The sequence below is a fragment of the Cinclus cinclus genome, chromosome 6 (genome assembly GCF_963662255.1).
Source record: "Cinclus cinclus chromosome 6, bCinCin1.1, whole genome shotgun sequence".
Taxonomy (NCBI): domain Eukaryota; kingdom Metazoa; phylum Chordata; class Aves; order Passeriformes; family Cinclidae; genus Cinclus; species Cinclus cinclus.
The window spans coordinates 19441586-19466709 of record NC_085051.1 but is presented as its reverse complement, the minus strand read 5'-3'; the positions used below and the strand labels follow the sequence as shown (position 1 = coordinate 19466709).

General features: G+C 39.9%; 1 protein-coding gene across 4 annotated transcripts in view; it reads left to right on the top strand.

Moving 5' to 3' along the window:
• The window catches only part of PAMR1 (peptidase domain containing associated with muscle regeneration 1), a 54364-nt gene extending 29657 nt beyond the window's left edge, over nucleotides 1-24707 (top strand). For 2 of the 4 annotated variants that reach the window (XM_062494615.1, XM_062494614.1), the window contains 5 exons: nucleotides 17002-17214; nucleotides 18780-18846; nucleotides 20959-21191; nucleotides 22563-22858; nucleotides 24171-24707. In XM_062494615.1, the coding sequence (XP_062350599.1) occupies nucleotides 17002-17214; nucleotides 18780-18846; nucleotides 20959-21191; nucleotides 22563-22858; nucleotides 24171-24707 (1346 nt within the window). Of the gene's footprint in view, nucleotides 1-14133; nucleotides 14335-17001; nucleotides 17215-18779; nucleotides 18847-20958; nucleotides 21192-22562; nucleotides 22859-24170 lie in introns of all 4 variants that reach the window. The other 2 variants (XM_062494612.1, XM_062494611.1) reach the window with 2 other exon arrangements.
• The last annotated feature ends 417 nt before the right edge of the window (nucleotides 24708-25124 follow it).

The following is a 25124-nucleotide window of genomic DNA, read 5'->3' as shown; positions in this document are numbered from 1 at the left end:
CATGCTGACATGATTGAGAACAAACTCAGGCTTTTCTCTTTGACCTTTGTATATTCTACTGCTGTCAGAGGTATTAGGAACCCACAAAATCAGATAATCTTCTTCTCCTAACATACAAATACACATACTCTTGTTGCTGAGACAAGCCAGCAACTTCATCAAAAGATGCTGGGGAAAAGTAACAAGCTGACTAGTGCACAACCTGCCTGCTAAAAACCATCCACTTCAGTGTCAGACTGTCCATGATGCTGTGCAGCGTGACAAATACTTGTTCAACTCAAGCTAAGAAAGGTCTTTTCCAAAGTCTCCCTGTTGAGTTTGCCTGCTGAGGATGCAGCTGTAGAGACAGTAATCCTGGTACCCCATAGCAAATGCTCTTGCCCTCTGCTTGTCCTCCTCCTAGGACAGGCTGTTCTGACACAAGAGTCCTCCCAGGGCTTGTTGGCCCCAGAGCAAGCGACCTTGACCTCATCCTGCCCAGAAATTTCCTGTTACCTTTATTTCAAACAAAGCCAGGCAAACTTCAGTTCCTACACAAATAAGAAGAGCTTCGCTGAATGGGGAATTCAGGGCTGAGATCTGATTTCCATTTTTATTCTGTTTCTCGCTCCTGTCTGCCAAGTAAGAGAGGTTTGTTCTGCATCCTAATGAAGAGTCTAATCCAACTGACAAAACTGTATAAACTAACTCCTTGCTGTAGCCTTTGATGTTGCTAGGGCTGGCCTTACAGGGTGCCAACAGGCCTCTGAATATAGCTTTCAGGCCTTTCCTCACTGCTGATATAATCTACTTCCACCCTTTTTGGCCCCATACATCTGTGACTTGGGATGGTTCTTAGGGATGCTCTCATCCTATCAGAGTGACTGATACACAAGATAGGGAGGAAGCATTAACATCCCACCAACCACACCCCACCCCCTGTTCTGCTGTGGGAGAAAGGAGTGCAGCTGTCAGTGCTTGGCATAGGCTAGACAGAGTTTGAAACCCAGCAGAGCTTAGGATGAGGCACTGAGGAGAGGTTCTGGGCACTGAACCTAGTTTTCTTACCTAACCTTGGATATGTAATGCAGAATTTTCTAATAGATTGCTTGGAGGATTTTTTAAAAAAAAAATTGTCAGAAAGATTCTCAGTAATAGATTTTAAGGAGTGTCGTAATCACTGTGTAAGTGTATAATTATACATTATATCAGTGTATAATCACTGTGCCATTTGCAGCTCACACATGTTACACCTTACCTACACTGCATGATTACAATGGGGAGCTACAGGTACAATTAAATATATGCCCCTGAGTTCTTTCTTGCAATGTTGTCCTGGAAATCAGTCCTATTCCAGCAAGGGAAAATGTTCCAAATAGAAATATGACTCTTAACTCCTAATTTTCCTGGGACTGTCATTGGGTCTTTTTTTCCTTTCTTTTTATTGGTTTTATTTTGTTTTGTTTTGTTTTTGTTTTGTTTTTGTTTGGTTTGAGTTTTTTGTGGATTTTTGGGGTTTTTTGTTTGTTTTTGTGGGTTTTTTGTTTGTTTGTTGGGCTTTCCTTGAATTTTCCAGTGGAAACTGACTTGTTACAAATTGTTTAAAGGGGAAAGTGTTCTTCCTCGCTTGTGTCAAGGTCACTTTTTTTGGGTGGCTGTGTCAAAGAGGTGAGATTAATGCCACACCTGCTCCACCACATTTCCACTGTCCTTCCTATTGGCATATGTGTATGGGATGGGAAATAAAAACCCTGTTGTTGAAGGGCATATGTACCTGGACCTGCTAAGGAGTAGAGGCTTGTGGCCTTTTTTCACTGTTGCAATCCAAGAGCTCGCCTGCCTTGAGACCCACACAAAAACTTTCACTCAATGTGACAGTTCTTAGGTTTTGAAGATCCATTAGGAGCTAGAGGCTGAAGCTTAACACAGCACCACCCTTTAGCCTGTCATGCAGCAACTCCATAGTGTGACCACAGAATGGTCTCAGAGGTGGCTCTTTTCCAGGACCTTCCTGGAACTGCCACTGAGAGGCAACATAATATGGAGAGGTTTAAAATAAGTAATTTCAGAGTTCAGTTCTGGTGACATAATGCCCTCTCTTGTTTTACTGAGCTGATCAGAAGAACACTGTAATGCTGCATAGATGTTTGCTAGGATGTTATCCATGCCTCCCCATCCTGCCTCACAACACACTCACTGCCCTGCAGTACACTTCTTTCCTGGAAAATCATGTGTTTACAAGGTAATCTGTATCGGTTAGTGCCTAGTGCAGGAATTTGGAGGGCTTGGGTTGCGATGGAGGTAGAGATTTCTGCTCCCACTTTTCTCTTCAGTATATTTCCTGGATATTTCTTCCTTGGTTAGAAGGATGTTGGAACTGCTCACAGAGAAACAGCCAAACCACCAACCACTGTGTGTGGTGCTTTAAGATAACCTAACATCAATTCTGGATTGTCTTAATTCACTGAGCAATAAACTAAAGCTGTGCAGTTTGTGTTACACAAACAGACAAGATGCCTCATAGGAGGACAGAAACACCTAAGAAAAAAATGATGTTGATGTCTGAGGATGGATATTGCTATAAATATCTGAATCAGCCACTAAACAACAGCTGCCTGTAAATCGACCGGCAAAAAACTGATAACAGATAACCTTTGGACAAGTTTCAAAATGACAAATAAAATTAGTAACAGCCCCCACCAAAACCACCCCCACCTTAGAATAAAGAATAAAACACAGCTATTCAACTAAAATTTGATTGAACAGAAAACATATCCCACTATCAACAGGAGCCACTCCAAACTAACAGCATTTAGTAAGCTCCCCCAATAACTACCTCCAAAAATTAAAACAAGTCCCACACCCTAACAAGCACTCTCTCCAAGTCTTTGAAAAGGATCTGCCAGTAAAGACAAAGAATAAACATAATCCACTGACATTCCACCCAAATAAACCATAAACAGCACCAAAGACATAAGGGAGATCCCCAAACTCAAGACCCACCCACACCCTGCAACAGATGCTAACACCAAACCTGCCTCTCCAGAATACAGTGATGGGTTAGATGCAACTGCCAGCCCTCCCAAAACAAAGCACAACCCTATGAAAAGCACAAAATAGGTCATAATTTTTCCTGCTTGGCCTCTCTTCAGTGTCCATGACCATAACATGTCACCATAAGCTTCAATTGCAGGAACTCTCCCAAAATACAACTTTTTTTTTCCTTTCTTCTCCCTCCTACCCTTCTTGTTCAGTCCTCTTTGAAGACTGCTGGTACACTGTACTTCTGGGGTGCAAGCATACACAGCTCTCGCAGTGCTTTGTGATGATCTTAAAAGTACTTTGAAAGTTTGCTGAAATAATCAGCATTCTTCGATGCTTACAGTTTTGTTCTTTCCCTTCCCCTTCCCCCCAAGTTCATTAAAAGGCTTTGTTCCTCCTTGAGGATTTTACACTCAAACATCTCTGAGGCAGCTACCTTACACTCTTCCCTTCCTGGGAATAATTTCATTGTCTTCCATGCCATTTGCTGGTGATGCAAAACACTGCCAAGGCAGAATGGCCCCAGGAGGCAGGAATGATGACAAATTTGACCAGGCAGAATCCCACTTGTTCTTTCTTATGACTCCCAGTTCCATTTTGGTTTCTTCAAGAGCTCAGAAAATGCATTCCACAGCCAATCAAATTGTCCTGCTATTTCCTTAGTACTGTTCTCCTTTTCAGTTCCCTTCATTTTCTTTTCCCTATACTCTCATCTCTATGCTTGGTAATTTCTATGTCTTTTTCTAAAATGGGCAATGCCAGATCTTCCTTCCTATATGAAATTCAGCTCAGATCCCTGCAAAAGGCTGAATGAAATATTCTGTCAGCAATGCCAGGGTGAATCTATACCATTAAATATTGTTCTCGTTTCAGTTAATGTGCATGCAGAAACATTTTTTTCACAGCAATATGCATTTGTTTAGAGTGCCTTTTTCAACCAGTATTGCCTGGGCTTGTCCCCCTTTATTTGGAAAAATGACATCTCCACAATGAAACACCAAAGGATTATTTACTCTCTCATTTGCAATTTGATGTAATGATGAGCATATCCACTTCTTTCTTGCCCTATAATCTTCCCCCTGAGCAGACAGCGCTCTCCCCTGCAGGATGATATTGTGATTTTTTTCCATGGGACACATTAGGGAACATACGATAAATATTAGTTCTTGCTACTGATGGAGAAAATGAATACTGAGGATTGTTAGGATTTCATTCACTCCAGTATCCCATGCACAAACAGGTCCAGTTTTATAATTAAATAGGCCATCCAAGTACCGGAAAGGTTGTATCCAGAGACACAGCTTTCTAAGGGCTAAGAACAATGCTGATAAAGATCAAGTGGCTAATTGTAAGCAACAGCCTCCAAATTGCCTCCGGATGAATAAATCACAGTGAGTGATCCAAGCATATTTTCTCATGGATACGGTCTCATTCACAGAGGCAGGGAGCTAGAAAACATCAGGGGAAACTTCCAATTGGCTGGAAGGGAATGAAAAGATTTGGATTTCAGTGGGGATTACGTCATAATTTTGTGTAATTATTCCTAGCTGGTGGAACTACTGCAAAAGCAAAGAGGCCCAGAGAGCAGGACTGGAAACCTCTCTGGTTCTTGGAGCTGGTTGATCAGCTGCTCTTGTTATGATTTCCTTTGACATTTCCAAGATTAATGTGAGGATTGGCGAAATGTAACAATGAGATGCAATTTGAACTTCCAGGACTCTTTCGTGGGGTATAAATTAAGGCCAAAGCCCTTTGTAATGAATAGCCTGTCCCAGCACTTCGGCATGAGCTGTGGCTGGAGCTGGGCATGGAGCTGGGAGGATGTGTCCTGGGACATCACAAGAGGCATAAAGGAAGTTGGAGTGTTTCCTCTCTTTTGAAACACAAGTGACTGAGGTCAGAGATAGTTTATCAAAAATCCTCCCTTGCCAGCAACCTAAGTGGAGGCTACTGTAATGCACGGGCACACTTTTGGGGAATAATTGTTACTCCTTTGGGACTGGTATTTTATACTGAAGGCCAAGTTCCTGAGGGATATTGGCTCTTTTAGCTATTGCAATCACCATGGCATGAGTACTTCTGTGGAGGTTAGTCTTGACTAAGTTCTTGTGATAACACAGGGGCTTGAGGTACCCCTGGGGCCCCTGCCTAGAGGCTCACCCACTCATTGCTGAGTCTGTGGTGACAGACATGACCAAGAAGAGCAGAGCTCCTTTGATATGTGGCTGTAGCTGTTCAGAAAACACTGCCATCACTGGGAACACCTTTTTATCACATTAGTTTCCATGCCCTTTCCTGTACAGGATCTACTGTGGTGTTTCCAAGCATTTGCTCTTTGCTATGAGAGTCTTGTTTTAAAAAACATTGAATTTCAATCCAAACCTTAGCATTCTTGGCTTCCTTCTTCACCCCCTTCTAATTTCTGGTTCTAAAAGTTGCAGCCACATTCTTTTTTCACCTAAAGTGCAGAGCCTGTCAGCTTCAAAAAGTAGAAGTTTTCAGAGGAATCAAGGAAGACAAGCGAGCATTCTAGTCATCACCAGCCCCCTCAGGCACAGCCCATGTAAACACACACCACCCCCAGACAGCATTTTCTTCAGAGTCCTGACCAAGACCACCTGTCCTCCAAAGCTGTTCAGCTCCCAGCAGTCTGTTCCTGCTGTGGGGAAGAATGAAGATCACATTGCAAAGCTAATGCCATCAAGCTCTCTGGCTCCTTTTCACATCCAGCTCTTGCCAGAATCTGGAGCAGAACAGCTGGGGTGCTTCGTGTGGCTTCTTAGTCATCAGTGCTCTCCAGTGTAGGAGAGGTGGGACGTTCAGGGAGGCGGTGAAAGAATGTTGGTTTCCTTATGCTGGATCCTGCCATGTTTGCTCTATTTATTCAGAAGTTGGGCTGAGAGTTGTTCTTGAGAACAGCATCAGAAGATGCCAGGCTCTTTCCTGAGTGTAAGTACCATCACTGTGAGTTGGGCTCCTTGTAGAAACAAAGCCCGAGATGAAACAATTGTAGGCTCAGAGAGAGTGTCAGCAGTGTCACAGAGAGGACATACCCACCACAGTTTACACAGTTTGCTCTATGAGGCACTAGAGGACTTTATGAACCCTGTATTGCTGTCAGCAGGCTTATGATATGCCCATGATCCCAGCATGCAGAGAACCTTGAAGGCAGACAGGAGCCAGACAAGAACACTGGGACTCCTAAATAATCAGTCTGGGGTCAGGATACCTTCCTCGTACTGTGTGTGATCTAATACAAGAAGGTCTCTCATGAGCAGAGAAGGGTCATGCTGCCTCAGGATGGCAAGATGGCCTGACACCTCCCAATGCAGATTATTTTATCAAATCCATTGCCAAACTCATATGCTGGTTTGAAAGCCCTGTGCACTGCTTATGAGAAGCAGTAGAAAAGTAGGTATGAGCACTCTGAGCCATGGCCTCCAGGAATCCCTCACCTCATTCCCTCTTGAAGGATACAGGCATTCTAAAAATATTTTGACAGCCAATGTCCTTATGCTTTTGGCTAAAGTTAGTCTCTGTGGGCTTATGTGTTAGGCATTAACCATCTCTGGCTGCTATGCCAAGCTGCAAAAGAAAGATGTCTCTGGAGAACCATCTGAGTCCTCCCCCGTGGCAGTTCTTCTTTGCTGGCAAACCTCATAAGAACCTGGGGCGTCCTCACCTTGTGGATGCATTCTGGGGAGAGAAGGGATAAGCATAGGAATAAATGGTATCAGAGATTTACATGGACCAACAGTGCTCATGGGCCAAGGTTAAGAAATAAGCTCTGTTATGAGTGAAGACTACAAATTCTGAATGTCTGAATTCAGAAGAGCTCTTTACACATGGGGCTTTGCAAAGGAAATCGCAATACCCAGCACTAACTGATAGGCTGCTCATGGCTGGGTCCCTCCTGAACTCACATGCTGTGTGTTCAGGCACTCTGAACTATCTGCTTCCATATGGCTCCATCACCTCTGGACAAAACCCTGCTGCTGAAAATAGTATGTCAATTACTGAATGGTATAAAAATTACTGCTGAATTTCTGCACAAAGTCAGGCCAGTTTAAGTGTAAATGTAGTAAGAATATCAGGAGATGACAGGACTGTTCCTAGCTCTGCCAGTCACTCACTGCTTGCCTTCAGGTTAATTACTTGATAACTCCATGATGTAGCTTCCCCAGCAGTAAAATGCAGATATGCTAATGTTATAAAAATTTTTGGAAAAACAGATATTGCTGTTATGTCATGATACTCAGGTAATCAGGATTGCCATCTAAACAAAACTTAAACCAAGGAAAAGAATTTGATCAAATCAGACTTACAGTCAAAATGGCAAACATTATGGGATTTACCACTATTGACTTTAGCAGGCTTGGCTGTAGGCAGCCTTTGCAAATATCAGTGAGCTGTATGAAGTGCATGTAGGTGGAGCTGGCTGGGAGTTTTCTGTCAGAATGGTTTCATAGCAGTAAATTTCAAAGAAATTTATTTTCTGAAATTGTATTTTCTGCTGGATTTTTCCTTTAATTTTTATTTTCTTAATTGCAGAGAGGAAAAAAAGTCACTTGCACATACTCTGCATGTTGTGCTCCCTCCAGCAACACGATCCTGGAGCCATGTTTCTCAGGCTTCCAGGTCCTCTAGCTCAGAGCACTTGTTGTCTGCTGCTGTGAAACCATGAAAATCCAAAGCTCAGATACAAAATCCTGATGCTCCCTGTGCAGGATCCTTCCCTGTGCAGGCGTTTTTCTGGCTCGGGGCTGCTGTAACTTTTAGTAGCATGCAGGGTAATGACAGCACTCACTGGGGAACAGAATGTAATTTAGGTTTCCTTCAGAAAAAATGTCCTCTTTTTGAGGATAGTTATTTAAATTTCTTCAGTTTCAGTCTATCAGGCTTTCTCTGACAGTCATTAGACTGGTTTGGGTAGCATGGTGGCCCCAGGGGCTCAAACATAAGTCCACGACTCTCTTTCTCTGCAGAAAGATGCTAGGATTCATAACAGCAGAAGCTGCTCTTATTCCCCTGCTGGTCCCCAAGTGCAGTTTCTGTGACCATTTTCAGTGTTTGTCCTCCACTGAGCACAATGGCACAGCTCATACAAAAACAACATTGCAAGCACCCAGAAGAGTTCTGTGGTCCTCAACACAAGAAGGATGTGGACCTGTTAGATCAGGTCTGGAGGAGGGTCATGAAGATGACCAGAGGGCTGGAGCACCTCTCCTGTGAGAACAGTCTGAGAGCTGGGGTTGTTCAGCCTGGAGAAGATAAGGTTCTGGGAAGATCTTATAGCAACTTCCCAGTACCTGAAGGGCTCTACAAGAGATCTGGAGAGAGACTTTTCACAAGGGCAGACAGGACAAGGGAGAATGGCTTTAAGCAGAAGGAAGGTAGATTTAGGTTAGGTACAAGAAGGAATTCTTTACTGTGAGGGTGGTGAGGCACTGGCACAGGTTGCCCAGAGAAGCTGTGGATGCCCCATCCCTGACAGTGTTCAAGGCCAGGCTGGATGGGGCTCTGAGCAACCTGGTCCAGTGGAAGGTTCCCTGCCCATGACAGGGAGGTAGGAACTAGGTGATCTTTAAGATCTCTTCCCACCCAAACCATACAATGATTCTATAAAAAATGTTCAGATCTATACAACATAGGCAAAATGTGCTATATACATTAGCACGGGTCACACTGAAAGCCAAACTCTGACTTGGGAATATGCAAGTAGAAATATTAAAAAACTTTGTAAGCAATATTAAAAACAAAATTCCATGCACCCTCTTGCCCCTAATTTCAGGGAGGGACAAAAAGGGAAATATAAACCTTTTATACTGTACCAGCAATGAGAAATGAGATTTATTTCAGGTATGCAATATATTATTGAAAGGTTGTGCAGAATATAGAGATAATAAATTATATGTATGAAGGGCTATATATTATTTAACAAAGTGGGTGAGAGGAAGGCATCAGAAAAAAATAGTGTTCATTTAATGAAGAGTCTCTGGGACAAAACCAAATGATAATTCCATCAGGCAGGATTTGAAGGATATTGGAGAGAGAAAAGTGTGGCTCAAGAGATCATGTAATTTATCTCATTGGTGATAAAATGAGCCTGAAGACTATTTCTAAATGGCAGATAATTCTGATCTGAGGAATATCTCTTACATATAATTTAAAAGGGAAATTAATTTGTACTGTTATTATTAATAATAGAATATTTCACTTAAAAATTCAGGAACTTACTGTTCCTCTAGTCAAATTTTTCTCAGATTGGGGAAAGTTATCCATGAAATGCAAAGCCATTTTAATGTTTCCTATAGGACAGAAATTGTTTTCTTTTTCCCAAGACACTAAAATAAGAGCAAGAAGTACAGTAAGTTTTATCAGGAATGTGTGAGTTTCTGATATAAACTCTTGAGGCAGCTCTGGTTCTTATTGTCTGACAGCTGGGCTGTCACAACTGAGCATTTCTGCCAGAGGAGGCTGTAACCACCCCCTCCATATACCTTCCTAATTTGCTCTCTTATGAACTCTACAGAGCTGTATCAAGCCAAAATTCACCTCAAGCCCTAAAGTGGCAAGGGTTACCTACATGCCTGTATAGATCAGTTGTGGAAATTCACAGCAAGAACAGTGTGTAGGAAAATAAGGAAAAAATTAAACCGAACAAAAATCTCTCTGCTCATGATGTGTTTGCTGATGTTGCTCTGTTCTCTACAATTCTATTCTATTTTTTTTTAGCTGGAGTTTCAGTTTTCAAATGACAAGACTCATAAAATTTCTACTTACATTCTACTATACCTTTCCAACATTTGTCGAGACTTTTATAAAATTGTTTTAGTAAAAATCATCCTGTTCCTAATTTTATCCTGCTTGAATATACTTCTTTGTCCTCCTTTAAACATTTTAATGTAGCCTTTCTCTTTTTACCTTTTCAATCATTATAGTTTGTAACTTTTGCATGAGCAGGGTTATCATTCTTAGCTCTTAATCACTCTCAGTATTATTTTTCCCTAACATTAGTATCACCTTTCTGGATATAAATTCACAGTATCTTTGTAGATCTGATGACATCCTGGCGGGAAGAATGGGATCAGCCTGACCCTCATGGAATCTCTGAGTTGATCCGATGTTTTTTGACAGAGCTTGAATGAATGTGTTTCATATTTGGCTGTCCATTACCACCTCACAGTAGAATTCTGTAGAGACCTAGTCCATTTTCTGGGCTCCTGGTGGCTTTGGTCCAAGAGGAAGGTGCAGAGGTCAGTCACTTGACACATGTTCAACTTTGCCCCAAAGGCAGGAAGCCAGAGTCACAGGGCAGTAGGAATGTTGTTTTTTTTTTTTTTTCATGTGGAGCAGAGCAGTCTAGCTAGTGGCCTAGGAATGGCTCAAGCTCACGGAGTGCTCCTGGCCAGCCCACCACCTGCTTCCCAAGGAAGTGCTGTCCAAACAGCTCATAGCCCTGTCTGTGCTGTAGCAGTCAGGGTAGACCAAGCACAGGTACAGCTGGTGGTGCAGCTGTGATGGGGATGGCTGCTGGTGAGTGAGAGTTGTGAGAGGGATCCAGCCCTCTCTGCTGGACCATGCACAGAAGGAGGACTGGATTTCAGAAATACTCAGGTGATGGTAGGATAAGGTCCATCCTGCCTAAGCAGGGGAATCTGAAATCATATCAAATACTTTAGAAAGCTTAGAAACTGAAGACATGTGGGTCAGATCGTGTGGTTGGATTTGAAGGCTAATGTGTATCCAGAGGACAGAACTAGGTATGAATGACATTTACAAAATGTTCTTTTCCTTTGTTTTTGACTTCTGAAAAATGTCTGTTGGGGAGCTGGATTTAGTCATACACCAGGAGAGAATGTTGAAAGACTTCAATAAAATATCTCAAACAAAGAAGGCTGTCTGAAAATTCAATGGAATACCTTGCACATTCTGAAAGATGTAAAATCCAGTTAAATTCACTCTTGATGGGAAGGTGTCCACAAAAAATAAGACTTGGATGAAACACATAGGGACTAGGATTCCTTTCATAGTAACTCTTCAAAATTCCATCGCCTGAAGTGTTCGCAAGTGAAGGGAAAAGGTGCAAAAGAGCTCCCTGAAACATATTAGGTGAAAGGGACAAAAGGCAGGTCAAAGTGAAGAAGAAAAAACCTATAGAGCTCAAACCAAAGCAGTAGAAGCAGGTACTGGAGTAACTGTATGACACTTTCAGACTAGATAATATCTCTGGAAACAGAGAGCTCAGCTGTGGGACTGAGATGTAGGGAACATCTCAAGATTCAAAACCACATTTAATTTGTGGAAAGAATGAGCTTACAAAATGATCCATAGAAAAAAACTTAATGGAGTGGCTCTGCCTCCAGTGGCAAATTCATCCCTGTGTTACAAGAGAACAGACAATCAGTAGCTAAAGGCAGGGGTAACAAAAGGGACACATCTATTAATAATGCCAAGGTGTTTTGCCATCAGAGAAACCCTACAGTGGCTCTGTGACACAAGTGGGTATGAGCCAATGCTTGTAACATCCCTGTGATGAAAGGGGTGCTCTCATTTGTCACATACAGCACATGAAGCAACCTACCTATGACCACATTTTTTTAGCTATGATTAGATCTCATGACCTTCTGTCTCCATGTGCTCTGCTCTAGGCCATAGTTCAATACTAAATGAATCTGTGTATGAAATACTGAATTTGCATCATAAATAAAACCAGAGTTGCTCCAGCTGGCTCACAGGGGCACAGAGAACCTAAAGAAAGTCTGGCAACAAACGAATCAAAAGGACAAGAAACTAAATCTCTTAAGCACTTAGGGACTGAACAAGAACAGATATTTATAGTTAGTATGCAAGTGTTGCTTGGAGGCATTTTTTTCCAGGATGGACCTAGAAAATAAAAGCACCAAAATATTTGTTCTGCAGAGCTGGACTGGACCATAAGCAAAACAGAAAACCTGTACTTATGACAAAAAGTAGAAGTCTGAGAGGTGCACAGATGGTTCATCTAGTTTTCTCATTTGACAGGCTGAGTGTGACATCACATTGAAAGGGAGAAATATAAATGTAGAGAAATAGATTGCTGCTCAGAGAAAGATGTGGAGGGACTGACTAGAAATACACAGATCATGAGTGGGAAGATGAGTGTTCTGGGAGTTTAAAACACCTAGAAATTCTGTGTTCCCATTATTTATGTTTCATTTATCATTTATTTCATTTCATTATATTATTTTTATATATATAAATAAATATATTTATTTTATTTCATTATATTATTTTATTTCATTATATTAATTTATATAATTTTCATTTATTTCATTTATCTATGTGAATTTCATTTATCTACCTATATTTATATATATATATGTATATACCACATGAGAAGCATCAAGGGCTAAGAATTATTATTTTTATTTTTTTAAATTATCATTATTCTTTTGCTAATGATGACATTGGTGAAGAATACTTGAAGCTGAGAGCAAATGTTGACCTCCCCTAACTGGATGTAATTTGATTAGGAACATTATAGTCCAGCCCCCTCTCTAATGCTTAATTGTTAGACAGTTTTTCTTGCCAAGACTTTTGTTCATTAGTGCAAAAATGATCCTTCCCACTCATTGTTTGATGTCTTCTTTATGTGAATCATTGGATGGTCCACAATCCATATAAATGGATGCATTTATGTGTGCTCTGGGTAAGAATTATAGGGCAGAGGCCTTAGAAAAGTTTTCCTCTGAAAGTTTTAAGCATAAAACTTTGGCTGCAGGTTAGCAAGCAACTGGCTATGAGGCAAAGCAGAAAAGTTAAATTCTAAAAGCATAGAGTAGGGATGATCTCTTTAGCATTGATCTATCTATTGTCAGCAGAGTACCACAGGTGACAGGTTAAAAACCCGTATGCATATCTATCAGTCTTGCACTGAACCCTCTCCCACGCAGTTTTTCACCATGAATGGCCCAGGCAAAGCCAGAGACAAAGAGATGGACAACTGTGTAGATAATAAACCATGTGTTTCCTACATTACCTACAGAAATACACATGTAATTTCTACATACAGGAAACTGGCCTTAAAAAGTGTAAAAAGTGACTTGGAGAAGGTTAATAAGGCATGGATATTCTCTGCCTTTCATAACGAAGAAAGTAGAGCATCAAATAAAATTATCAGGTGGCAGACTAGAAACAAAACTAAAGAGAGCAGTGCAATTTTTGCACTTAGTCTGTAGAACTCATTGCCACAGGATATTATGGACACCAAGTATGTGGTTTTGTTTAGAAAATACTAAGACAAATAAATGATAAAAATTATCAGCCAGATATGTTGTACCAGAAATACCGTTGTTGTTCAGGTAGTCCTTGAGCTTCAGACTTTTGAATGCTGACACATTATGCCAGGAAAGTATTCTACATGCTTGTTCTGTTTTTATAGTCCTTCTTTCAAATCTACTGTTTACCATAATTGGACAGGTTTCTGTGCTGGGTGGACCTTAGCATGGTTGGCTTGATGCTGTCAGAGAAATCTTGCTTTTGATGCTTAATTTCATATTTACTACTTGCAGTAGTTATATAGATCTGTATTTTCCCAATAGAATAAATCCTGTGAAAAGGGTAAATATCCCAGTTTAATGTAATTATGTTAATGTTTTCTTTACATAAATAATTATGGTTTCTAATTTCTGAGATGTTATCTGAAAATCTATATAAAATGTAAAGAGGCATTTGAAAGCAATTCAGTATAAGGCTTTTAAGGATCTAGATATTTTTCTTGAGCAAGCACGGTAGCTCATTCAAAACCCTTGTTAAGATGGAAAGTATTTCAAGTACTAATATTCTGAGCAAATGAGCCCTAGTGATTCCAACACTTATGCACATAGTCATGTGCAGAGTAATTCTGATCACTTCAGATCAAATCACTTCAGAGTAATCCTATTGAATCTAATGGATCTAGATAGGTTTTGAAAAGTGGGATGTAAGTGTGTTTAGAGCTGATGTCTCAATAACTTTCTAAAGATCAGCATAATCTGGTCTTTTAATTTTGACTCCTGTGTCCATTGTAATTGGTTTTTCTATGTTCTAAGTAAAGAATCACCTTAACACAGTCCTGTTTTTGTAATAAAGTGGATTTTTTTGAAATATCTGAACTGTCAGTGGTGATGTGTAGGACTCCAGGTGCTCCTGCTCATGGTATTGTGGAAGGAGATGACTTTAAATACGGGGCCCAGGTTTACTTCAAGTGCAACGCAGGTTACAGCTTAAAAGGCAGCCGTGTTGCCTACTGTCAGCTTGATGGGATTTGGTCAACACATCATCCTGAATGTGGTAAGGTCACTTTAAGTTTTAATTCTTATCAAATATTTTGGCCAATGTATTCCCGTGAAACTAGAGTATCTAAATCTCACTCGAAATTTGGTAGGTTTGTGACATAACACGTCCTTTTGTCTTCCTGTCTTTAAGAAGCAGTAGGAATTCTTATTTTACTCTGCTGGCACCCTTGCCTGCAAGACTTTTTTATATAAAAGTCTGACTGAAACATTACTTTACTGAAAACTAATAACCTCAAATCCTTACACATAGAGAGAAATCGTTCTTCTTACACATAGAGAGAAAATGTCTAGGACAAAAGCCAAGTGACAGACATAGTACAGCAATGAATAGTTACTTCCCTTACTCTGTATGTCTGAAACCTTCTCTGCAGCAGCCTGGTGCATTCTGTGGAGGTGAATAGGAGCTTACTGTGTGAACACTAGACTCCTATTTCAAATCCCATCCTAGACAAAAATTGATGAAAAAGAAACATCCATTCATTCTGACTGCGCAGGATGGCATGCTTACCATTCACAGTGGTTCAGCTGTAAAATTCTTTCTTGTCATCCAAAGAGACTTTACATTTCCTTTAGCTGATTTGCATTGCAGAGTGTATTCCAGAATAATTTGTTTCAATTGATAAAGTGTTTTATAAGTGTATTATGTCAAACAATGTAAATTTTTGGTGGAGTATTGTAAAACAGCTGTATATAAGTTCATTTAAAAGAGGTAGCAATAGGTGTTCTTCTGTCTAGAGAGAAGTCTCCAATTGCAGTAAATGTAATGTCAGGATCATGCCAAGTCCCTGCTGCATGATGGCCCTGGCTAAAGATCTATAGAAACAGCTGTCTCTAGACTTGGCAGTCACTGAAGTGCTAGGTCTCTCCTTCCCAGATGTTTTCTCTTTGTTTTTAATAAATAAAAAAGGTCATAACCCTGAACCTAAGGAAGAAGACAATTACTGTCAAAGTACTGAAATAAGAGAAGGCCTTAAGTGACTTACGTGGTCAAGCTTTTGGTACATTTGGAAACACGCAGTCTGCTGATCAGATGATGCCTCCAGGCCAGCCATCAGTGCAGAAGGCAACTTGCAAATAAAGCATTATTCAGTGGGGGATTCTCTGTAGTCTTTAGCTGCTATCAAGTTATCAGTCACTTATGCTTCACAAGTGAGAGAGCCTGTGAGGTACAGAGAGGGAAAACAGAGCCAAATGAAAAGGAGACAGGGCTCTGCTTTTCTCTTTCTCCTGATGGAGAGGAAGTTCAGAAATCTTTGTCTACTGTATATAACTCGTGGAAAAGTATTTAAGTACATATATAGCCTTCAGCATATGTTAAAATATAAGTCTTGTAAAGAAAACACTGAAATATAGACTTAGCTTGAATGCTGTACTCACTGTTAAAAGCACGTGCTCTTCACTGAAGTGGCATTGTTATGCCTGGCTGGCTGATCACACACTTTGCTGAGCTGGGCTTTGTCTGGTGGCACAAAGGTATGACTTTGTGGCAGGACAGGGCCATACCTTTGCACTGTAACTGTGCTGATTTCACAGCAATTTAAATAAATGTCCGAGTGCTCTATGTTGGTGCTTTTGTGAACTGAGGCTCAGCAGGCAGCCAAGCCTGAAGCCATGATACAAAGAGGTAATTTTGGGTCAATTGATATGGCCCAGTCCTCTGGGTCCTCTGTGAGCAGCACCAACACCAGCTGTCTGAACTAGCTGTTCACTGGTTATCATGCACTGAGACACCAGGCAAAGAAATTAAACAGAATTGCATGTTACTGTTGTCCTGACAAGAAAACAGAGGTGAAATACAAAGGTGGGGGGGGGGGGGGGGGGGGGGGTGGGAAAGCACCTTGTCAGCTGCTAAATAGAAAGAGAAGAGGATTTAAAAATAAAGGAAAACTCATATTCTAGCATCTTGTTGTGAATACTGTCCTCTAGATTTAGGCCAAAAATCTAAGTTTATTGAGGAAAAAAACCCCAAAACTCCCCCAAAAAAAACAAGAATTAAAAAGAAGTGGAAAATACTGGGAAGGAGGAACTAGAATAGGTTTTATAGGCAGAATATAGCATGAGTAAGTTTTTAATATTAAATTTTTATTGTCAGTAAATATATACATGTGTTTTCTTTCAATTACTGTATTTCCCTGGATTATTGAGATATCTCTCTCAATGCTAAGAAAACAAAATGCAACCATACATAAAAGCAAAATTAAGTAGTTTAGTTTTATTAAGTGCAGTGAAGTATTGAAAATACAGAAAAGGGAAAAGAATGCCAGGGCCTGTTTCCTGCAAATAGTTTAAGTGCAGTCCTTTATGCTATCAAAGAAGCCTTGTTAATATTAATGGGACATTAATATAATGGAAAGTCAGGGTTCTTTTTCAAGATTTTCAGCTATTTATTAAGGTTTTAACAATTAGAGAATTTTTACCAATTTGAGAACCTTATGCTTTCAGTGAGACTAAACTGTGTATTATAAACAGACATCTCTATATTATAAGTTCTTCTTTAATATTTGACATTTTCAAAGACAGGGATCCCAGATGGGTCTTGAAAAGGCATTTTTAATAAAGTGTAGATTGTTTAGTAACATCTGAATGAAATGCCAAGCAATGTGATGAGTGAAAATAATGCAGTGAACCTGATAAAATGGTTATCTTTGTCCCCTATCATTAGTTCTAGAAGAAAAAAACTGCTCAGATCCTGGTGGCCCACTCAATGGCTACAGAAGAGTAGTAGAAGACACTGGGCTCTTGAATGGACGCTATGCAAAAATCGGCACAGTCATTGCTTTCTTTTGTAACAACTCGTATGTTCTTAGTGGCAATGAACAAAGGACCTGCCAAGACGATGGAGAATGGTCAGGGAAGCAACCAATCTGCATAAAAGGTAGTTTACAAACTTTTTTACCACAACTCACACAAGCTGCTATGGTTTTACTGTATGATGTTTAATATCATGTGCACTCGACAAACAATCATATTTGCTAAGAGTAAGTTGTCTGGCTGATACCTGATACTGAGTTTTGTAGTTTGCCAGCTCTGCTGGCTGCTTTACTCAGAGAAGATGTCAATGATTCCAGAAGATTCCATCTTTAAACAGGGAAAGGAATGTTCCCTGAGACCCTTATTATTCTCATTCTAGACTGAACCTGCATAAGATCAAAATCAAAGAAGATCAGGAGGGAATTGAAATAGAATGAAATTATTGTCTCATGAGACCGTTAACAATCAGTTGCTGTCATAGGGAATAACTGTCCTTTCACAATCCTTTTAAAACAATGGGACCAGTCATGAATGCAAAAGGCACAGCCTGTACACTGCAGCCTTGAAGATATGATTAATCTATAAGTATTCATGAAAACACTGAATCACACCTTTCAATCCTATGCTCTTGACCAGGAGCTATTCTCTTAAGTGTGTATTAAACCCTGAGTGAGCGAATAAATGAATGAATGAATGAATGAATGAATGAACGAATGAATGAATGAATTTGGGCTGAGGAACTGCTAAATTCATTTTATGAAAGCAATTTCTTGACAGATGGACTTTTTAAAACTGAAATGATGATAATATAAGGAAATATGTTTTTCCCCTGGGGAATTTGCCTTATTCTGTTGTTTTAGATGAAAACAATCTCTCCCTGAAGCATATAATCATCTGTGGAAAGCATCTTTATTGATGCTTACTGTGATACTGACATAATGTTTAACATATATATCAATCATAAAGAACTAGATATTGTTAGATTACACAGAGAACTGCTCAGGCATACAGATAAAAATCCATCCTGCAAGACTCTTATTCTTCCATTCTGGGCAGCAGGAAGGAGACCCTGGCAGAGTTATTTCAACTTTAATATTTTATCCTACTCTTAAAGTAAGTAAACTGAATATGCAAAACTAGAAATCTTAGATCTCCTTTCTGTTATTTTATGCATATTCAGGTAATTCTGAAGTGTTCCTTTGAATCAGAGCCTTCAACTCCTTCCATAAGTGCACAAATTTAGAAGTTCATAACATCCTGCAGCATTTCTCTGTATGCTGTCACTGGGATTAGCTGTGTGGGGCTGCACAGATGGAAATTAAGTATTTTTATATATCATTCCATTACTGGAAAAGTTTGCTCTGATATAAAAGCATCATCCATAGTGGTGCAAGTGTGGCATTCAGACACACTGAATGATGGAAAAAATCTTCCTCCATGCCTGAAAGTGCCAGTGCAGAGTAGCTTCCACTGCTGTAAATGGGATAGATCTTGTGAACTGTGAAGAATTGTTTTTCCCAGGCTTTAGGTTCTAGGATCTATCTTTATTTTAATGCACGTAACTTAATTGCCTCTTTTCTTAATCCAGTGCACTATAGTTAGTGAGAAGAAAGGTTGGAAATGTGTATGAACCATAGCACTTGAGCTGTGAATGTGAAAAAGTACTGTGCAACATTATATTTTTTCTAGCCTGCAGAGAGCCAAAGATCTCTGACCTGGTGAGACAGAAAGTGCTTCCAATGCAGGTTCAGTCAAGGTGAGAATGCAATATCTCAACTACAGTTTAAAGAACAAAATATGATTGCTTTCCCCCTCCTCTCCTTTTCACTCCATATGTTTAGCCTGCCCGAGCAGCAATTCCTACAAACCCACTGATAAATGAGCAATGAGAGCTGCTGGGAGGGGAGCTCTGATTAAGCACAGGTTGCTGGAGGTAGCCAGGAAGAAATGCACAGATAGAGACGCACAATCTACGGATGATGTTGGAATTCTGCTTGTAATCTTGTGACAGACTATGAGAACAGTCTAAGAACAGTTTCTTGGGGAAAATTATGTGTGTTAAAGTATGAACATGTGCCATCTTAGTGCACGGAGAGAGCACAAGGAGAGAAGAGGGTATGGCAATACAATCTGCTCCCAGTAAGTTTCACCATCCAAAGCAATGTAGCACAATTCATATAGGCTGGGCATGAGGGAGAGGAGGGTAGGAAGGAATGAAAGATTAGACCCTTCCTGGCTTACCCTTCTAATGATTTCTTGAAATAAACCCAATCTGAATTAGCTATGTTGCAATCTTCAGGTTCATTTTCGTCCAAGTAGTAATTTCTCATTTCAGAGTTATTTTTGAAGTACATGACTCATTTAATTTTAGATTCAGTGCAAGAACTGTCCTCATCTTTGGTCTTAAGAACAGTCATGTCAGGTCAGAATAAAGGTCCAGCTCAAGCCATATCCTGTCTCTGGCAACAGCCAGTAGCAGATGCCTAGAGAAGATTTGAGGAACAAGGCAAGCATATACTTCCCAATCACTCTGCTGCTCACCAGGTCTGTGATGTATGATTGCAGAGATGGCCCTGAGAAGCTGACATGAGGCTTTAGTAGCCATTAGGGGATTTTTCTTGCTGAAATTTCTCTATTAACTTTTGAATACAAGTCTTTTATGTTTCAGATATGAACACCAGCTGTATTGAGAGAACATACATGCCCTCCCATCCATAAGATGCCATGAGATAATGTCATCTCATGTTTGTGGACTGTTTTATGTACAAACATGAGATGCCATCATGTTTGAAGTAGAATCTCTACATAATCCCTTGAATTAGAATCTCTATTTAATAGGTCAATAGTGAGGTAAAGTCTAGATTATGCAATATTGCAAGTCACCTGTGAGTTTGGAATGGTACCCTGGCAGACTAAGTACAACTACAGCAGCTCTCCTTCTTCCAAAATACAAGAGAGTTACCACTGCTCTTGTTCTTTATAACTTTATTTTCCTATTATATATCATCTCATAGATTGGATATGATGGAGGTGTCTGTGTCTCCCTGTGATAAAAAAATGAATACATCATGAGAAAAAAAAATATTTTCTGGAATTAAGCAGTACCAGAAATCTCAAGGGAAACTAATTTCCTGCTGAATTTTTCAGGCATAAGAAAGGTGGTTTTTTTTGGTAGATATGAGCTTTTAAGCATTAAAGCAAGGGACACCTTCTAAATAATAAAAATTTAAGTACAATTGTAGTCAAGCTTATGGTCCATATCTATGCTGGTGCATATATTTATTTCTTAATTATGTGCCCTGTTTCAGCTAATCAGTACAATTTCTAAGTGGAAGTTGAGTGATTATGAAATTATGAAATCTCTGTGGTGAGGCAATTACCTCTGTTAATTGCTAAATCAAGCAACTTTAGCAACATCATTTAATCTGAATCAATTCCTAATACTGTCTATTAAAATATTCACTAGAGAAAAAATGTGCCTAGCTACCCTCTACTGAGAATTAATTATGACAATGCCAAATTCAGGTGTAATTTCTTTATTTAAAAAATAGTATCTCAGTCTTTTTGTGAATGGAAAAAACTTCTACATTCAGAGGAAACTGATTTCAATTCAGAAACTGTAAAATGAAAAAAGAGACACAAATAAGATATGTATAAACATATGTATGTATAAATATATGTGTGCAGATATATGTAAATAGAATAGCTGGGAGTACTGCTAAACTATGCTGGAATTATATTTTTTCCTTATTCTTTCATTAGCAAACTTCATATGATTTTAAATTATACTTAACACAACTGGTGATAATTACAGTGATGATTGCTTTTATAATATTATAATTATTGTGTTCTTTGTGCCTTGAAACAGAGAAACACCTTTGCATCAACTTTACTCATCTGCATTCAGCAAGCAAAAGCTTCAAATCTATCCAACCAAGAAGCCAGCACTGCCATTTGGAGAGCTGCCCCCAGGGTACCAGCACTTGCACACTCAGCTGCAGTATGAGTGTGTTTCCCCTTTCTACCGCCGCCTGGGCAGCAGCAGGAGGACTTGCCTGAAGACAGGAAAATGGAGTGGGAGAGCCCCTGTGTGTGTTCCAAGTGAGTCTCCAAGGGAAAAAAAAAAGTGCATATCTCTTGGGTGAATGAGGGAACAGGATGTGTATTCATCTCAGATATTTAGGGAGTCATAGCAGTGTAGGCTGCCTATACTTCCAGCTGGGAGAAAGGAGCAATAAAGCTTGAAGGATATATGTGTCTTTTTATCCACCAGTAGAACTTGTGCACTTGATGGCAAAGTGATCAGGCTTCCAGAATAGTAATTTGCCATTAATTTTTTCTACTCTTTTATTGAGCAAAAGGTATAGTGAGTCTTTCTCCTGATTTGAAATAGCTTTCCTACAACCACTTCACATTTTTCTGTATTATTTACTACAAATGGGATTTTTCTTTCATTTTTATACTTTGGCACACAGCTGACAAAACCATCAAAGTTTAAGCAATAGAAGGGAGAGTCTGCAATTTTAAAGAGGGTCTTCCTTTAATAGACCCTGCTGAGGAAGGGTTCATACTGCAAAACTGTAAGTCTAGATAAAATCTAATCAGAAGCTAGTGCCTAAACTAAGTTAGGGTGAAAATGTCACAAGATTTGGTAAACCCCACTACTGTCATCAAGCAAGCTGTGAAAAGTAGATCCTAACAACAAACAAATTTTTATTGTTCTTGTTTGTGATTTTACTTTGAGATCATATCACCTATTTTGAAAGTATCACTTTCACTATGGACATGCACACACGATACACCAGGAGAAAAAATCTCCTAAAGGAGACTTAAAAATGCAACCATGCAATGTAACTCTTTCAAGTGAAGTAAACTTTTCATGGTGTAGGGGATTTTACCCCATGTCAAAGCATGGATGAAATATTCCTAGAAGAAGGCAGGGCTTTTTCTTTTCCCCAGGATGACCGTTGATTTAGATGCATATGCTTCAACATTCTTGTCGCAAGACAAGTCTGTTTTTATAAGCATGAACTGACCTGTGCAAAGATTCGTGCCAGGAGAGGCCTCAAAAATGCACTGTGACTGCCTAGGGTGAGTTTGAGTGCACTGTGGCTTTATGGTGTTCTATGAGAAACAAAAATCAGGGGTGTTCTTTCCATTTCTTTCTGCGGTTATCTCATTACAGTGCAACTCAATAAGTTTGCTGTGAAAATTCACCTGCTCAAGTGCTAAATCCACATTCCTACTTTACACAGGAATTCAGATAATAATGGAAAACATGAATATGTTTAAAAAGCAATATGAAATACTCCTATAATTTTGCAGGTTAAAGACAGGGGCTAATTAGACAACTCTTTGTACTCATCACTGCAGTTTCGTTTCTTTTAGCACATTCTAAGAAGGAATCAAGAGTAATGCTCAGATTCTATTGGGGAGAAAATGTTGCCTACTTTTTGCTTCATGTTTCCTCAGTCTGTGGAAAAGCAGAAAACATCACCCTTAAGAAGGCAGTGGCCTCTATGAGGTGGCCATGGCAAGCAGCCATCTATCGCACAGCCAGCGGGGTGAAGGAGAACAGCCTTCGGAAAGGGGCCTGGATCCTGATCTGCAGCGGGGCCCTGGTGAACGAGCGCACTGTGGTGGTGGCAGCTCACTGTGTCACTGACCTGGGCAAGACCATCGTGCTCAAGACAGCAGAGCTCAAGGTGGTTCTGGGCAAATTCTACAGAGATGATGACAGGGATGAAAAGACCATCCAGAACCTGAGGGTGAGTAAGCACAACAGGAGTGAAAAGCGATGAGTACAGGTAGATGCTGATGGCATCTGTCTTGTATGGGAAGAAAAAGGTCATCCTTCAGGCAATGCCGTCTCTTAAATGTTGTTCTTTGAAATGCATCCGTAGAGAATCGAGTGCCATGGCATAAGAAGGGCACATGCTGTAGTTCATTGAATTCCTCGAAGCCATCCAACTCATACATTCACCCCGAGTAAGAAATTAGCTCAGGTTCAATGGGCCATAATGTCTTGAGTGATATTGCCAGTAAAAAAGTAGAAGAGATGCCAGCTACTGTCAAAATTGATTAGCATAATTTATGAGGGAAACACTTGTGCTCTAAATTCTGGTTTGATGCCATGAGCACATTTTACTTCTCAGCCTCAAGGCTGTACAGCTCTAAACTGAAAAGAAATTTATTTCTGACTCCAGCTCTAAAAATAGCACCAAATCACCAGAGTGATTTGCTTTTTTCAAGCAGAACTAGAAAGGCTGAAGTCAAAATGATAAATACAACAATTTTGGGTATGTGTGTCTCTTTTTTGGTGGAAGTGTGGGGTGTGTATCTGAGTTAATTAATGAAATTTATCCAAAATATCATACTTAACTTGATTCTTTCCCTCCTGACTCCTTTTTATTTTCTTACTCTAATCTCATTTTTTTATTATTTTCCTGTAAGAAAATATATACAGATAGAAAAATATAGAAAATATATACAAATAGGAAAATAGGAAAATAGATATAGATAGGAAAATATATTACAGATAAGAATCCTATCTGTACTTGTAGCATTTCACTAAAGAAATTAGCCGTAAAGGTTTGGCCCCAAGATCATATAATGTATTGCTAGTAGTCTTTTTTGGCGGAAAGTCAGGTGCATTTCAATAAGAAAGGAACATTTTAGTTCAAGGCCCACCCCAGCCAAACTCCACAGGCTGAAGGTGTCATGGCAGAAAAAATCTTTTCAGTACAAAATAGAAAAACTTGAACTGCATATTAACTCCCCACATTACTAAAAAATGTCCTTGACTGCTTTTGAGTAAAAAGTGCAATAAAAACTTTCCTGAAAGCCAAAAAGAAAAAGAAGAAGAAGAAGAAGAAGAAGAAGAAGAAGAAGAAGAAGAAGAAGAAGAAGAAGAAGAAGAAGAAGAAGAAGAAGAAGAAGCCAGAAGATGTTTGATGTTTGTTTGGGTAGAGGAGAAGTATATAAGATAAACTAAAATGTATTTTAGTAGTACAGAAAGGGTGCTGCTGACCTGCCACTGCTGTTAACCCTGCAATTCTTCCTACTCTGTTTCCTCTCCAGATTTCTGCCATCATAGTGCATCCCAATTATGATCCTATATTACTTGATTCTGATATAGCTGTCATTAAGCTCTTGGACAAAGCCAGGATCAGTAGTCGTGTTCAACCCATTTGCTTGTCATCTTCTCATGACTTGACCTCATCCACAGAGGATTTAAAGATAATGGTTACTGGCTGGAAGGTACTGGCTGACATTAAAGATCCTGGATACAAGAATGACACAATCCGCATGGGAGTTGTTCAGATGGTGGATTCGCTGTTGTGTGAGCAACAGTATGAGGATAATGGGATACAAGTCAGCATCACTGACAGTATGTTCTGTGCCAAACAAGACCACACAGCCTTTTCTAATATCTGCCCTGCTGAGACTGGTGGGATTGCTGCCATAACTCTGCCAGGAAAAGCATCTCCTGAGCTAAGGTGGTACCTGATGGGATTAGTGAGCTGGGGTTATGATAAAACTTGCAGCCGAGAACTCTACAGTGGCTACACCAAAGCTCTTCCCTTCAAAGACTGGATTGAGAAGAACATGAAATAAAAATCTGAGTCTGGAAATGGCATTTTATAATATAATATCTCTCTCAGTCTCTGCTACTTTAGGCTTCTCATCCCAGTGATGAGACACATCTGGGATAAGGTTAAGGCAGACAGCCTGGTAATTTGTCCTAGGATCAGATATTTAATTGGGCTACTTTTACTTATCCCATGACAGAGAGTCTCAGTGCATGAGAAATTTTGCCATATTTTGTCTATCTCCCCTGGTGGGAGGATGATGCTCTGCTCCTGAGTCTGACATGCAGAAACAGGACAGTAAATTCTGTCTGAAATTAATCTGTAGTGTGGAGTTCCTCGGAGAAATTGATGGTGAGCCTCTCCCAAAGATCTGTGTGACTGAGTGGATTAAGAGTGTGGAAAGAGTAGCCTGAATTCATTACGACAGATGAGCTTGTTATGG